This window comes from Eretmochelys imbricata, chromosome 9, assembly GCF_965152235.1.
Source record: "Eretmochelys imbricata isolate rEreImb1 chromosome 9, rEreImb1.hap1, whole genome shotgun sequence".
Lineage (NCBI taxonomy): Eukaryota > Metazoa > Chordata > Testudines > Cheloniidae > Eretmochelys > Eretmochelys imbricata.
This window is the reverse complement of record NC_135580.1, coordinates 81,435,613-81,452,609: the sequence shown is the minus strand read 5'-3', so window position 1 is coordinate 81,452,609 and position 16,997 is coordinate 81,435,613. Positions and strand designations below refer to the sequence as shown.

At 38.1% G+C, this 16,997-nt stretch overlaps 1 protein-coding gene across 1 annotated transcript; it reads right to left on the bottom strand.

Moving 5' to 3' along the window:
* Nucleotides 1-6,082: 6,082 nt before the first annotated feature.
* Nucleotides 6,083-15,460, bottom strand: CDX4 (caudal type homeobox 4). Its single transcript, XM_077826205.1, has 3 exons — nucleotides 15,034-15,460; nucleotides 8,855-9,000; nucleotides 6,083-6,289 (listed from the first exon to the last, which is right to left on the bottom strand). The coding sequence occupies exons 1-3, from the start codon at nucleotides 15,458-15,460 to the stop codon at nucleotides 6,083-6,085; spliced, it is 780 nt and encodes a 259-aa protein (XP_077682331.1).
* Between the last annotated feature and the right edge of the window lie 1,537 nt (nucleotides 15,461-16,997).

Genomic DNA, 16,997 nt, shown 5'->3' with positions numbered 1-16,997 from the left:
ACATTAAATATTAATGGCCAGATTGTGCCTTATGAAGCAGCCACTTACTCTGCTCCATCAGCATTAAGGGGACATAATGAAGGCTTTCAGTGGCCCAGCAGAATATCTCGATTGTAGGGGCAGTCATAGAGCTGGTGTGTAATCGCTCTGTGCTGACCTCCTGTCCTGGTTCCTGACATAGAGGATTGGTTGAGGGTGGCAGGCAGGGGATGTGGCTAGAGCTAGTCTATCCTGGTGTAAGATCCCATGGCAGGTAGGTACAAAAGGCTGTAGTGTAGAGCAGTTCTAAATTGTACTGTAGTCTGGGACCAGAATTGGTGGCAAAGATGACGTAGGCTTAGAGGCACCTGAGTCCAGTGCCAAATCGGATGTTCAAGCCCAAAATCTTTAGTAATATGTTTTTACATCCTTTAAAGCAGAGCTGGTTGAAAATTTTCAGTCACAAACATTTTTGATGGAAATTGTCTATTTTGTCAAAATGGGAATTTCCACAGTAAATGACCATTTTTGACTAAATTTTCAGAGTTTTCATTAGAAAAATCTTTTTTTTATTAAACTGAAAAATTCTGCTTGGTCAGTTGAAAATTTTCCAGTTTTTATTTGCCAGAAGCCAAAACATTTAATTTTTTTATGAAAATGCACAAAAATCATAGAAAATTTTAAAATAAAATAATTTTTTTTGTTCCATCAACATTTTTCATAGAAAAAAATGAATCTGAAAATGTCCTCTTGGGGTTTAAATACATGCTCCATTCTCTTTCTGTTCCATTCATAGACTTTCACTTGTTACACATCTTAGCACAGGGGGTCGGCAACCTGCGGCATGCTGCTGCCAGCCGGGGTCCTGGCCGCCGGCCCCGCTCAGCCCGCTACCTGCTAGGGTGAATGGAACCCCAGGCTGGCAGCAGGCTGAGTGGGGCCAGCGGCCGGGACCCCGGCTGACAGAAGCCGGTGGACGGAACCCCAGACCGGCGACTAGCTGAGCCGTTCAGCCCGCCGCTGGTCTGGGATTCTGTCCGCTGGCCCTGTTCAGCCCGCTGACGGTCTGGAGTTCCGGCCGCTTGCCCCTTGCCAGCCGGGGTCCCGGCCATCTGACCCGCTGAGCCTGCTGCTGGTGTGGGATACCAGCCACTGGCCCTGCTCACCTCACTGCTGGTCTAGGGTTCCAGCTGCCCAGCCCTCTGCCAGCTGGGGTCCAGGCCTCTGGCCCTGCTCAGCCCTCCTGCCAACTTGGGGTACCAGCAGCCAGCCCAGGGATCTGCTCCTGGCCTAGGCCCAGCATTCTGCAGTCCTTATAAAAAATTACACTACAATTAGCTTAAAAACTTGAAAACTTAAAAACTTTGTATATTACAGTAATCGTTAAAAAATGTGTAATGTTAATAAATACATAGGTTTGATGAAACAAAGTAGTTGTACTTATGTGCCTGTGCTTAATTTGTGTTTTCGATGATTTACCTTCTAAAAAAATCTCGCATGTCTCACACCCCCAGAAAGGGCATCTCGCACCCCAAGTTAAGAACCACTGCACTAAACTGATAAGATCTGCATTTTAATTTAATTTTAAATGAAGCGTCTTAAACATTTTAAAAACCTTGTTTACTTTACATACAACAATAGTGTAATGATATAATATAGACTTATAGAGAGAGGCATTCTAAAAACGTTAAAATGTATTACCAGCACCCAAAACCTTAAATTAGAATGAATAAATGAAGACTCGGCACACCACTTCTGAAAGGTTGCCGACCCCTGTCTTAGCACATCCACATCTAAAATCAAAATCCCATTTTAGAGGTGATCCTTATACAAACAATGGCCGTTGTTCTGAAGTATAATCTTGTGCTTTCAGCAGTTCTGTTGCTTCCTTTCTCCTACCAACATGTCACTTTCTGGCAGGGGTGTGCCCAGGAATTTAAATTTGACTGCTTTTGGAGGGGCACATTAGAGCAGTGGCTGGGGGCTGGGTCAGCGGCCAGGGCTGGAGCAGCTGCTGGGGCTAGGGCAGTGAACAACGGTCAGCCGCCGGAGCAAAGGAGTGGCGGGGGCTGGGGCTGGAGCTGGAGCAGAAATACATATTTTTAGATGAATACTGGGGGGGAGCTGTGTCCCTGCTTGCCTCCACCCCTTGTGAACATCCCTGCTTCCTGGCGGCCTGGCCTCTCAGAAAGGCTAGTGTGCAAACTGCAGCTTATGTGTGACTATAGTATGTTAGCTATGAATGATCTTGGATTTGAACCAGATAAATAGCTAGATGAAGGTTTGATTTTAGTTTGTACAATAAACTTGTTGGAAAGAGAGCCTGTTTAGATAGCAAAAATTCCTGTGTACATCTATTCAGTGAATAATTTGTAATATGTTTCCAACAGCTTTGCCGCACTTTTCATGCCATTCCTGCTTCTTGATTTGAAGGCAGCAGGCCAATAGCATAGGCATGGGAGTGAGGAACACTGAATTCTAATCCCAGTTTTTATACAGATTATCTGAGTGGCTTCCGGGTAAACCAGTTAATCTTTGTCCCATTTTCTTCAGCTGGAAAAAGGGAAAATATTTGCCAGCTTCTCACATGTATGGTGAGGATTGATGAGTTAATATTTATACATTGCTTTGAAAATATAAACTTCTATTTCAGTTCTAAATTTTACTGTTATTCGCTAATCTTTTAACAGTTCAGCTAAAAGCTTCCTACTGATACGTTAGATGAGAACCAGAAGAGAAAATATTATTTGCTTGTTTATTTATATTTCTTAAAATCCACCCATAGAGTGCTACTGACAGTAGTATTTTGATGGGATTTTTTTCAAGGCTTCCCCGTTAATCTAGAAGTTATAAAAAGCTAATTATTTAGCAAGCCTTGCTTGATACCTACAATTAATTAGCCAGAATAACACTAGTCACTAAAGCCTGGTCTGCACTTAAAATGTAGGTGGACATAGCTATGGTATTCAGAAGTGTGAAAAATCCGTACCCCGAAGCGACCAGCAGCTAGTTTGACTGAAGAATGCTCCTGGCTGTTGTAGTTCGGGGAGGTAGTGTTCTTGCGGTGACGGAAGAACCCCATCCATTGCTTTAGATGGCATCTGCACTATGGGATTGTGCTGGCATAGCTACAGCACCACAGCTATGCCACTACAGTCCCTTCCCTGTAGTAGACATGGCCTAAGAAGGACAGCAGTTTCTTAAAGTACTAGAAAAATATGCATTTCATGATGTGCTTGGAGCCACTTGCAAAATCTCACACTGTTGTTTAACAAGTTACATTTATGTCTCAATTAAGCCTTCAAGAACCAGAGGAGCATTAGTGGGGAAGGAGTAAGTGAACTGTCGGAGCAGCTGTGGCTGGAGGGATTTAAGCCTACACAGAGCATGAGAAGGAATAATTATAACACTAGTGGGGTGTCAGGGTGAGCTTGCTTACCAGTGATTAAGACCTTCAGAAAAGCTGTAGCCTGCCCTTCTGTGAGAATTGACCTCCTGATGTTTGCCGGTATGGGGGCAATTGGGATAGTAAGGCAGTTGCCCTACTCCAGACATGTTCCCTCTTGCATTTGTAAAGCATTATGGCTGCCTTCTGAATGGGAGTGATGGGGTGGGGAGAATGACTTGCTATGCTTCCTTCATCCATGCCATATTTTAGGCAGCCATCACTTTGTCCTTAAGTCTACAAAGGGACAATATGTCCAGGAGAACTGGTCAAACTGAGGAAACCATCCCCTCCAATCGTTCACCAGAATAGATGTATATATGTCTTCTTTGAATGAACAATGCAGAGTACCATATGTATGGGCCTAGTCTTCTGTTGGCAGATATGTTCCTTCTGGCACAAACCAAGGCATACTAATTTAAACATACTTGTGTTAATAGATATGATTCACTGTCCCCCAAAGTGTCCATACAAATAGGCCTCCAATAATACCATTGCACACTTTTTGACTATCCATACACTATTAATAATCTGACTTTCTTCTCACTTTACAGAAGCTGCAATGATTGATTCCTACATGTACACAAAAGATTTACTGTTTGCAGTTTGCTTGCAATAAACGGTGGGAATTTATTTAATTCCATATGAATATCATATTCTAGGACAGGGGTGGCCAACCCGAGCCTGAGAAGGAGCCAGAATTTACCAATTACATTGCCAAAGAGCCACAGTAATACGTCAGCAGCCCCCACATCTGCTCTCCAGTCCCCAGTCCCTTCCGCCTGCCGGCAGCCCCCACCAATCAGCACCTACTCCTCCCTCCCCCCGCAATCAGCTGTTTCATGTGCGCAGGAGGCTATGGGGGGAAGAGGGGAGGAGCGAGGGCATGCAAGGCTCAGGGGAAGGGGCAGGGGCCTTGGGGGAAGGGGTGGAGTGGGGGCAAGTCTTGGGGCAGAGCAGGGGGTTGAATAATGAGCACCCCCAGCACACTGGAAAGTTAGCATCTATAGCTCCAGCCCCAGAATCAGTGCCTAGGTAAGGAGCCGTATTTTAACCTCTGAAGAGCCGCATGTGGCTCCGGAGCCACAGGTTGGCCTCCCCTGTTTTAGGAAGTAACTTGGAGAAATCACTGAGAATAGGTTATTGATCCATAAGGTTACAGATTTTCTGCCTGTAAAATCTAACCTTAGACATTTCCTTCTACCAAAAAAAAAAAAAAAAGGAGTAGTAATAATAATGTGAATGTTATGCTAGAATCTTGGCAACCATTTTACAGCAATTATGGTGGGACGTCTTTAAATAAATTGGGAAAGCAGTGAAAGCAAGTAGTTTAAAGTTATTTAACTTTAAAAATCCTGCTTGACGGTAACGAAGGCAGAATTTGATCATTTAGTTCTGAGAAAAAGAATTCAACCCTGTTGAAGTAATGAATGTGTTTGGGACATGTGAGTCTTTCAGAGAACAACTGCTGGTATTTTCCTTACTTTTTGTATCCCTTTTTTCTTGTCCTTGTTTCTAATGATCTGTTTGAAGACTGAAACAGAATGATGGTTCTTTAGTAAAATATTTTTGTTTCCATATCAGTAAGGTTATGGAGTTGCTGGTAAATACTAGATTGCTGCTAGTGATTATGCACTGTACCCTGGCACACTTACTGGTATTCTACCTGTCATCCCAAATTAATTGTAAGGGCTATCTTCTGCCCATGGACCAACACACACATTTTATTTAAAATCAATGGGTCGTGCCTGCTGCGAGCTGGAGGCTGATATTTGACTCTAAGCTTTTTATGTCATTAGATAAACAGAATTTGTTTCAGTATTACTGAACAACTTCACGATAATGTTAGACTTCCTTCCCATTCTTAAACAATAATATATACAGTCATTGAAAAGCGAACAATGTTTGCATCTTTTGAACCACTTTGTATATACTGTGAGTATACCAGCTCTTGGTAGGTTTGCTATATAATGCTACAAATTTGAAATTCTGTTGTATTCAGAAAACTTGAATGTACAGTTATGTAGGATAAAGATGATACTTTTTATTTAGCTAGATGCAATATATTGTTTATATTTCCATTCAGTTTTTGCCAAGATTATAGAATAACATTGTATATATAGATGCTAAAATACTATGATTATGAGCATGAAATAAAATCCTATATAGAACAGAATATTATTTCTTGTTGAGTTAAAACATTTCTTTTATTATCTTTTTTTAAAAGGTGGCATTTGATAGTCTAAATCTGAACATTTTGTAAACAACTACAATTTACTCTAATTGTATTTTTAAAAAGTAATGCGCAAACACACCCAGCATCATATATTTCCTGGTATATTAGTCCATTATAATCAGTTCAGCAAGAAATTTTCCGCAATATATAAACAGACTAGAACTACGTTCACCTGAGTTTTCAGTTGTTTCACTCTGTCAGTATCTGAAGCAAAATTATCTCCTACTCAAAGTTTTCTGAGTGATGGATTTTAGCAGCAAGGGTTCCCTGAGATAGCTGCAATGATTATAACATTTTGAAAACAGTCCTAGTTCCTGTGCAGGACAGCTAGCAGTCTGACACAAGTTGAATGAGAATTGTCCTTTACAAAATTGACATTTCAAGGGGAGAAAAAAAGATGAGTCCTTTTCACTTTCTCCTGTTCATTCTGAGACTATGACCTGCTGTATCTCAATGGGCTGTAATCCATTTATTGCATGTGGTGGTGGGAACAGAGAGTTAGACATCTCAGCTGGGCTAACTGAACCTGAGTCACTCTGAACTGAGCCTCCACTGCCATCAAACTGAGAGATTTTCTTCTTGATCATTTTCCTCTCCTTGGCTCGGCGATTCTGAAACCAGATTTTCACCTGAAATGTTATAAACAGTGTATGTTTAATTCTGATAAGTAGTTAGAGTGGTGTACAATAACATTAGCAACAGAAAGGGAAAAATTACCTTTAAGGAGTGAAAAAGCTATGTTTATTATGCAACCATATTATAGCTAATAGAAACTTTATTTCTTTCTCATGTCTGCCCATGTTATAGATATTTTTGTGTTTTAATTAGAACTACAGCAACATAGGAATTACCTTATTCAAAAAGACCAGAGGTCCCTCTACTCCACTATCTTTTCTCTGACAGTGGCCTGTACTAGATGTTTCTGAGGAACGTGCAATTATGGAATATGTCCATAAGAGAAGTTTCTTTCTATTCCATTAATTAGAGGTTGATTTATGTCCTGAAGCATGAGAGTTTATTACCTTCAACACTTAAAAAACCCCCCAAAACTATTTAACAAAAGGTGGATGTTCACTTTTTTTTTAATCTTGCTCTGCTCTTGACTTCAATGATATCTAGTGACAGTAAGTTCCATGGACTAATGATGCATATAAAAAGATTTCACTTTTATCAGTTTTAAATCTGCTGCCTTTTCAATTTAATTGTGTATCATCACAAGGTCTACCTTCACCATATCATTCATTTATCATCTTGTATACCTCTCTTATGTCCCCACTGATACATTTCAGAACCTCCTGTGTTTTTGCTGCATTCCTTTAGATAGGTGACCAGAGCTGAAGGCTGTATTGCATGTGAGCATGTAACATTTATATAATGGCATTATAATAATTTCAGTATTTTCCATGACATTCCTTATGCATTCTACCATTTCTCTTCCTTTATAGATATTGATGATAATAACAACAACTCATATAATGTTTTTCACTGGTAGAACTCAAAACACTTTACAACGGAGGTCATTTACATTATCACCATTATATATACAAGTGGAGAAACTGAATCAAAGTGATAAGCAGGATTTAGATATGTATGTGATGTGTGTTTTAGAAATGCTAATAGATCATTACAAATTTTGTCAAAATTTTACTAGCAATAAAATTAAAGTCCACATTAATAAAAAGCACAGATTGCCATTCACAAACAGGGCTCCTTTATATAAGAGAAAAGTAACTGAACATAATAGAGGACTAATTGCTGGTTCTAAGCAGTGGCACTGATTACTTCAGAAATCTCCTTAGTGTAATGTAGGTAGGCTGGTTTACACTATGTATTCCTCAAAATCCAACGCCTAGTTTTAAAATTGAACATCTATGCATCATTACCCCCCTTTTTTTCTTTAGCGATCTCATTCTACTCCATGTTGTCTCTTAGTCTGCATGTGGAGGAAGAGGAGGCAACTAAAGAAGGAGACTATTCAAAAGAGCTGAATATGTTTACTCAGAAGAGAACTAAAAAGAAAAATCTCTAGATCTGCCCAGGCAGGGAAGAGGCACTCTGTATAAATAAAGTATTGGAGAGGTGATAGTTTTTTCAATATTAACAAATCCTGTCTCCTCCTACTGACTTCAGCAGAACCTGTAAAGTTCTGTTGTACAAGGAGGGGTGGGATTCTGAGACCCCTTACACTAGTTTATATCTCCCGCACACCATAGAGCTGTGCTCCACAGGTGCTGGATCCAATCTAGTGATTTATGGGGGGAATTCCCCACCCTGAATACCTATAGATTTCCCCTAAACAGTGTCTATATACTTTGGCTCAATTGCAGGGAAACATCCATATTCAGGACAGCACTTAATCATGTGCTTAATGTTAGAGATAAATGTAAGTGTGTGCTGGAGTGATTTCCTGAATTAGGGCCCTGAGCTGTGCATAGGGATAAGAATTTGGCCCTAAAACTTCTGGTTTAAAGTAACCTGTGTGCTACCTGTGAAATGTAAAGCATTGGTGAAAAAACTGCTGACTATCCAGGGCTATGTAAGACCCTCACTCCAGGCACTGAACTCACATAGATCAAAGGCAGATATGGCCCACAGAAAGTAATATTAATAAATCAAAACCAAAAAATACATAGACATGTTTTATTGCTATTTGCATTCTCCATTTTCATTCTGTCTGCTGATAGCTGAACTGAGCGTGATGCTGTAGATCTCTTCTGGGTCACCATTTTGTTGCGACTGCAAGAATGAAGCAAAATGGAGAATGCCATAGTTATAACGGACAGAACTAAAACAATGCTATGTTATGTTAAACTGGGTCTTTTTAAAATTCCAGCTGTGTACATGTGGTTAGCTGGTGTGTAGGCAAGAAAGAGTGCTTTTCCATGCCTGTGGTTTGAGGTTAATTCCTTATGGTTAGTTATTCAAACTTTTCCCACATAGTAACCAGAGAAAACATATATGACTCCAGGTTTTTATGTTAAACTGACTGTTATTTATTTGTATTTAGCATATTCTACAGCTCCTATAGCCATGGCAGCTACATTGCTGCAACCAATCAACTGTGTCTTGGTCCTATGTTACTTATAGAACATCAGCACTGAATTCATTGGCTTATCATCTCTGATAACTACCATTAATAGGACCTGGCCTGTAAATACGAAATATATAAAAAATCTTGTATTTGCTCCGTTTACCTGTCTCTCAGATAGTCCCAGGTTTGCTGCAAGTTCAGACTTCCTCCTTATTGTAATGTATCTGTTGCAATGAAACTCCTTCTCTAATTCTAGTCTCTGGTGATCTGTGTAAACAACTCGGTACTTTTCCTTTGTTCTTGTTTTACCTGTTTAAGAAACACACGTATTTTAATACTTTGACTATAGCATCTTCCATCTGAGGATCTCAAAGAACTTTATAGACATTAATGAATTCAGCCTCACATTACCCATATGGGATTATTTTCTCTGTTACAGATTTGGAAACTGAGGTGCAGAGCGGTTAAGTGACTTACCCAGAGTCACACAGTGTGTCTATAGCATAGCTGTGAGCAGAATCCAGATCTCCTTATATCTATGCTTTAACTAATGCTTTCTTTCTGTTCCATTATTGCTCTAGGGAGTCATTTCTTCATAGTTTTCCCTAATTACTTTTTGTTACTAATACATGCAAAATAATCAGCAATCAAAATTATTTCTCAAAGTAAATATCCTATGCCACCTTTCTTCTGAGAGGATCCTAAAGCACTTAATACAAATTATGTGATGTAAACGTATAAATTGTTGGTGTTTGCTATCTTCTGCCCCAAAGGCTGCTGTATTTCACTGCCAGGTGATGTGATGCCTGTGGTCTTTGTGTGTGCATATGCATACATATACATCACGGGAGTAACTTCCCGCAGCACTAAAATTCAGCCACCATCTGTTTTTTTAGAAACATGCTTTAATTCCATGTCTGGTTGAGATGTACAACCAAGGTATCATAAGAAATAAATTTGGCCCTAAGACATTGGTTTCACATCTCTTTCAAACATAGAATTAAAGAAATGTTCTACTAAAAAACAGATAGAAAATATGTTTTTTATCCGTGACCTTGTTCAGTTCTAGGGCACAAATAGCAATTCAATAACATTTAATTAGAATTACCTGCAAAATAAAGGCCCAGGTTTGCAGCGTACTGAATGCCTCTTGAGCTTGATATTATGGGTACAGAGTGCCTTCAATTGTTATTGGGAATTGAAGGCACATGGTAAAATGCTGGACCAGGCCCTAACATTAGTGTACAAAAACGATTTCAATGTCACCCCATCCCAAAACAAAATCAGACAAAAGATGCTCATAAGTATGCTGGATTAATATTATTACCATGTCTATTACTTGGTGTTTGGAAGATAAGCTTTCATTTTCTGTTGGTAAGATTATCAGATGTTAATACAGAGAGGTCATTCTGTAATGTATTTGTTCTCTTTAGCACTTTCCAAAGTTGATTGGGAAGGGTGGTGTGTTTGGTGTGTGGTGTTTTTTTTTTTTTGTAAAATCCTTCTGATCTTCCCAGGTTGTTTTTGATGTGAGGGTTTTTTGGGACAAACTGTAGGACAAAGACTCCTTTAAAGTGGTTCCCTAAACTCCATTGAGGTGTTAAGATGAAGCACACGCCACACAAAAGAGCTACAAGAAGATCTTATCAAGAACCTCTTTCACATTCAGAAACACAGCCAATTGGTTTGGAATTTACAAGCCCTAAACAAATGTCAGACTCTCTTTCATCTTAGGAAAAAAAGAAAGGGACAGAAATAGATGAAGGAATATTTCTTTTGCTCATGGCTTTTTAATTTGTAGACTACAGCACGGCTGATTTGTGTAGATAATCCTGGTGGTTTATCTAAAGTTACACAATTTAGGGTGATTTCCTAAACCCAATATTACTTTAAATAGGAAATGTTTCTATCACTAAAAGTTACATTTATTGGTGATGTTAGTTTGTTGAATATTTCAACCCATATTTTGCTTTTCTTAGGATGGCTAAAGTCCTGGCTTTGAAATATTTGCCTTAAGTGATGGGTGTTCTGTTAACAGTGGTCTAGCTATTATGTTCCAATTACATTTTAAGCCATTAGTCTAACTTGTGAAAACAAGAGTTTAAACAGGGTTATTCTAACTTTTCCATAATCAGTAAATATAACCAAGATTCGAGGGAGTAGGATAGAAGGAACAGTTTATCCCATTCCACTTGGCCATAAAATTCACAGAGCATTTCTTCTGAAGACAATAAAGCTAGGAGAAGGCCTCTTTATTTGCTGTGAAAATCATCACCCTTTCCGGCAATATAACTCCTGAAGAAAAGAGGGAGAAGGAAGAGACAGGGCTGCATATCAAAGCAGAGAGAAGTGTTAAAAGGGTCTGTTGCCTCAATATGACAGATAGGCCTCAAAATCCAAGACAATGTAGCCCAGGGAAAAAATAGATGTCACAACTGGATTACAAAGTGAAATAAATTAGCATTAGAACTGGTACCTGGCCCTTTTCCTCATGGCTTCTTTCCTATTTCATTTTCCAACAGATTTTTATTGTGATGACATCTGAACTAATTGTACATCGTGATCTATCTAAACACACACATATCTATATAAAATGTGTGTAATATGTCGAAACAGAAAACGTGTCTGAGGCTTGTTCCTGCAAGCCATGCATGAATAATCTTTACTTTTAATAATCCCACTGAACTCCATGCTGATATTTTTGTGAATGTGGTTTGCCAGATTGCTCCCCCTACAATTTCCACATGCACTTCTTTGGCGGTTTGAAATACGTTCTCTGGACCTCTGTACAAATGTGCCTTCCTTCCTCCCTCCATTCCCCTTTCACCCCTCGCAGAATATGATATAAGAGAAGGAAATACTGAGTTTCATTTTATACCATTACTTGAATTGGTTTAAAAATAAATTGGATTTAAGGTCTAATCCTACACCATTAAAATCAACAGGGATTTTGTTTTTGACTCCAGCGAAAACAGGATCAAATCTTGGGGAAATAGAGATGTGTTCCTTTCAGTTTGTGGCACCCTGTCTTGAAAGGCATACAGCTTGATTCAATTTGCATTTTTAAAAAATTCTTGTTGCATAATTCATAGATTCATAGATATTTAGGTCAGAAAGGACCATTATGATCATCTAGTCTGACCTCCTGCACAACGCAGGCCACAGAATTTCATCCACCACTCCTGCGAGAAACCTCTCACCTATGTCTGAGCTATTGAAGTCTTCAAATCGTGGTTTAAAGACTTCAAGGAGCAGAGAATCCTCCAGCAAGTGACCCATGCCCCATGCTGCAGAGGAAGGCAAAAAACCTCCAGGGCCTCTTCCAATCTGCCCTGGAGGAAAATTCCTTCCCGGCCCCAAATATGGCGATCAGCTAAACCCTGAGCATATGGGCAAGATTCACCAGCCAGATACTACAGAAATAATGTGTTTCTTATTTTTAAAACCCCAACATAATTGCACTGTAGCTTTTGAAGAATGGAATTTAACATTTTCTTTGAAAATACAGTTTTAGAGGACTATATAATATGTAATTGTTTATACAAAAATATATTAATAATTACATTTCAAAGAGTCCATAATATTGGAAAGTATCAAATCATAATTTTCTTTTTTTATTGCAGCATTTTTTTCCTGAGAATTGGTTTGGTGAGTTATTACTTTTAATGGTTTTGCTTTGGATGCAACTGAATTTAAAATATATCCAGCAAAATGTAGTATTTTGCTACAGTATGTACTGTACAAAATATATTGTCAAAATTTAATGCATTAAGTATTGACATTATTTTTGTAATCCCTGCTGATATCTTCAGCACTACATTTAGGAAAGTTCCCGCATTTCATTTCATTTAATACATTTTGGCCCCAATCATGCAAAGACTTACATGTGCTGAAATAAAGTTGAGTTATATCAGACTACTCACAATGAGTAAAATTAAGTACATATGAAATCTTTGTAGGTCAGGGCCATATATTTCAGATATAGTTTCTTAACAATGAAATAGTCTTGGAAGAAACGTGATAGAAATCTTATTCCTAGAGTCATGTAAAACTAGACTGGACAGAGCTCTAGTTAATACATATGGGGGAGCAGTTCTACACTGGTAGAGGTGGATATGATGACTCAGCAGGCTTTTTCCGTCTTTGATTTCTTTAATTCTATAGAAGATGGAATGTTTTAAGTTCTTCTTATTGCAATGTCTTCTAGAGAAAGCATTGAACAGTTAGCCTGTATGATTCCCATTTAATTTTATCTCCTTTGCGTTTAGGTTTTTTTTTTTTTTAAATGTAGAGACTTTTTAGCAAATTGTTAAAACTGTATTTACATTTGGACTATTACTAGGGACATGTGTGGGACTAATAACATTAACTACCTTTTACATTCAGTATTTTCCTTTTTTAAAATTAAAAAATCAAGCTTGGTGAAATCTTGTTTGGACTGTGTTATATATACATCTCACACGATATACTTCATTTTCCCAAATAGAATTTATTTTTCACAAGATTAAGACATTTTTGGACCTGATCCTGTTAGGTTTTGAGTGAACTCAAACTATTGAAGTCAAATGGGAGAGTTGAAGGTGCTCAACACCTCAAAAGATTGGGCCCTGGGAAGCTAAAGCCCTGATCAGGCAAAAACTTACCTGCTTAACTGTCCCTTAAATTGAGTCTATTCACAGGCCTCAATTCAACAGTCCATTTCTGTTCACAAAGCATGTGTTAGGTACTTTGCTGAATAAAGATGGCCTTAAGCATCTGCTTAAATGCTTGGCGGAATTGGGGCTTCAGTGCATTAAATTAAGCCTGTGTATAAGTCTTTACAAGGTCTGGGCCTATTAATGGCTTCCGATGTTGGTAAACTTTTAAGTACTGTATGGAACTCGGCTTCCTGATTTTTTGTATCTATTTCATTCCTTAAACATACTAGTTCAATTAGAATTCAGTGGAGTTACATCACAAGGATGAATTTTGTCCCATTGCCCTTTAATTCAGTCACACCAGCTCTTCTGAGTCCATCCAACTCTTACATCCGTTTTACATGAATGAACTCCTGATTTGCACAAGAGAATGTGAGGAGAAAACCAGATCCTATTAATATGCCTGGTTTTGAGGAACCATGTACGTATGGACATATACAGGCTCCAAATGGACACTCTGTGATATCTGAAGACTGGCTTAGGTTTATTTTTATTTTTTAACAAAAATGAAATATAAACTAAACATGGACATTTTGGCTGAAAAACAATTGCAAAACTAATCTTGTTCTTGAGTTACTAGTAGCCATCTGTAACTGAATTTATGTATCCTGTAAGATTGTTCCAGTTGTAACTGCCCTTCTTTCCTTAGGCCATTTTCTTTGATGGTGTGTAACACACACTTACTATTTTTAACCTTAACAATAGATTTAGCAGCTGGCAGGCCTTGCTACACATAATCTACACCCAGCTGATCTACACAGAAAGGGTCTTCTGGCATGCAGCTTGTCACAAAATCGAGCACATCAAGCTCTGACAGTTTGAACAAGGGAGGTTTTTAAATGTCTAACTGTAACACATAACAAAATCCTGCTGAACAAGGAGATACTTTTAAAAACAACTAAAAAGAAAACCAAACCGAAATGAGAAGCTCTCCTTTCGTTGGGACTTGTCATGTCTGCAAAAAAATTTATACAATCAATAAAATCATAATTAAGGCTGATCGCTTGCCAGGGAATGTATCTACTCAATTGATAAATCCACTAAGTGAAATAAAAAATATACTAACCAGGAGAAAATGGCTTAATCATCATAGTTGGAGGGGCCTAAACTGAATTCTCTTTTAAAGAATTGTTGAAAGAATAAAGCCAAACTGAAGATGTCAAAACATTTATTGCTCAATAGCTAGCAAGATAGTAACATAGTATTTTTGCAAATATGACTATTAAAAGTAAGTACATTTAACACTTTCTCATAAAACTTATTAAATGGCTTTTCTTTTAGTTAAATAATTTTTGTTATGAGTACTGTTTTCTGCATGTACATTAATAATATTTTGTCTACAATACATTTTATCCAAAAGGATCTTAAAGTGCATTACAGACTATGTGCAAAGATCATGTTATAGTTTGTGAAATGTAGCCAGATCTAAGGTAGAACACAGCAGCCATTCCACACAAGCAACATTAAAAAACATTTATAAGAGAAAAGTGAAACTAGTACGAATTTAGTTCAAACTGTATTTATAAAGTGCTACATTAAATATAATGAGCAATCCAGCTAGGTATGAGATCCAATTAAGACTCTCTATAAATGAGACCAGTGAAAGATAATAGAAAATGTTTTAGAGGGTTGAAAGTTCACTTACCTGCAGTTGTAGATTGCGTTTTTCTCATCCATTCATAAGAGCTGTGCTTTTGACTGTTGGGAGAGATTTGCTCTGCATTAATTGTATCTACAGGAGGTAAAACTCCAGATCCAGCAGGATGCAGGGAATTGTAATCAGTAGAGCTGTAGGAGACCTGCCCAGGAGACGAGCCATTGATTTGTGCAGCAGTAACTATGCTGGAGGGTCCTGGGCCATAAGTATTCCAGTCTTCCCTTTGCATGCCATAGTGGGATCCCCAACCTCCTGAAGACTGTCCATGGTTGTCCATGCTTGGCACATGATGATATCCCATGTAATCTGAATAGGATGGAGTGGAGACAAAATTTTGCACCGGTAGATTGTTGTTGCACCTTACGGATCCTGGATACATGCTGGTTTCTTTATCCAAAAGATAACTTACGTACATGATGGTTGCAACTGGTGAAAGAACTTTGTTAAGACATCCTGTTCATCAATGTTTTCTTTCACTCTTTAAAAAAAAATTTGTATTCCTGATCTTAATAAATGATATTCTACTTGGAATCTTCTAACTCATCCTGTATTATCAACAACTGTTTTTACCAGGTGCTGGTGGTAATGGTTTACCAAGATCTTGTCTGACGTCAGGGTAACTGCCTGCCTCATAATTACATTTGCATTCAAATGAAGGGCTGACCATCCAGGCAACCCCACCTTGCTGCTAGTTCTAGTGCTTCCTTTTTCACAGATCTTTTATGTATCCTACCCCCATTCCCACTCACCTAAAACAATTTCACCACAGCACAATGATGTTGAAATTGCTTGTGCTTCTAGAAAAAAAAATTGTTTTTTAAAATCTATATAGGTAACTATAATTGCAATTTATATGTTGCCAAAAGGATTTTGCCTCAGATCTTTTAAAATGAGGACTTTTGTCTAAAGCATTTATTTATATAGTTTTAAGGGGGATAAAGTATACTGGTAAATATTTTTATTAAACCTTTATATTCTGAACTTCACAAATTACTTGTTTATCTTTCAACTCTTTTTAAAGGGACACTACCCACTTGAATATTTTGTAACTGTCCAGTTTCAGAGAAGTCCAGTTTCTATAGACCAACCCTTTAAGTAGTATGTCTTGAATTTTTAAAATATAATTCTTTAAAAATGTGTGCTCATAGTGTTTTTTTCTTTTCTGGTGATATTTATTAGTCTTTTCAGCATGGGAGATGTTAATTCCCTAACCTTGCAATGAGCTAGACTTTTGCGCCCATATGGAGCCCCATTGACTTCACTGGGGTTTAAAGGGATTTACCGATGTAGAGTCCACTGCTGGATCAGGGGCTAACTGACTAACTTTTCAAGGTAAGCAGTGCAACGGATCAGACACAGATGGTATCAAAAGCAACCAAATGAAATAAGTGGAGTAAAAAAAAAATTATCCAAATTTCTTTCAGTTCTAGTCTTCTTGGGTGTTACTAATAGGAAATATACAATTCTGAGACAAATGTGATTTTTGAAGTTTACATTTTCTTTTCAGGTGAAATTGGTGGGACACATCTTAATTGTCAGCTCTCTGAATTTGACTTCATACCTGTATGTAGAGCACCTAGCACACCCTGGATGCTATAAAAGTAAATAGTAGTAGTAATATCAAGAAAGGGAATTTTACAAATGTTTTGATAAGGCATTGTTGAGTGTTTGTTAAACGAAGGGGATAAACCATGTCTTACTAGTTGAAAATCACCATTGTTTTTTTGTATATGTTAGATTTCTGTGCAGTGGATTCCATTTCACATGTTTAGCTCAGATGCATGCCTAAATAATGAGCTATTTGTCGAGAGATATGTTTGCAAAAGAGGTGCAAATTATAATGAGATCTTTTCCTTTTCAGAGGTGTGGCTTTTCATTCAGAGCCCTTTGCACTTTGACACCATTCAGACTCACACATCCCTTCTAATTCCAGCAACCTACCTGTGTACCTA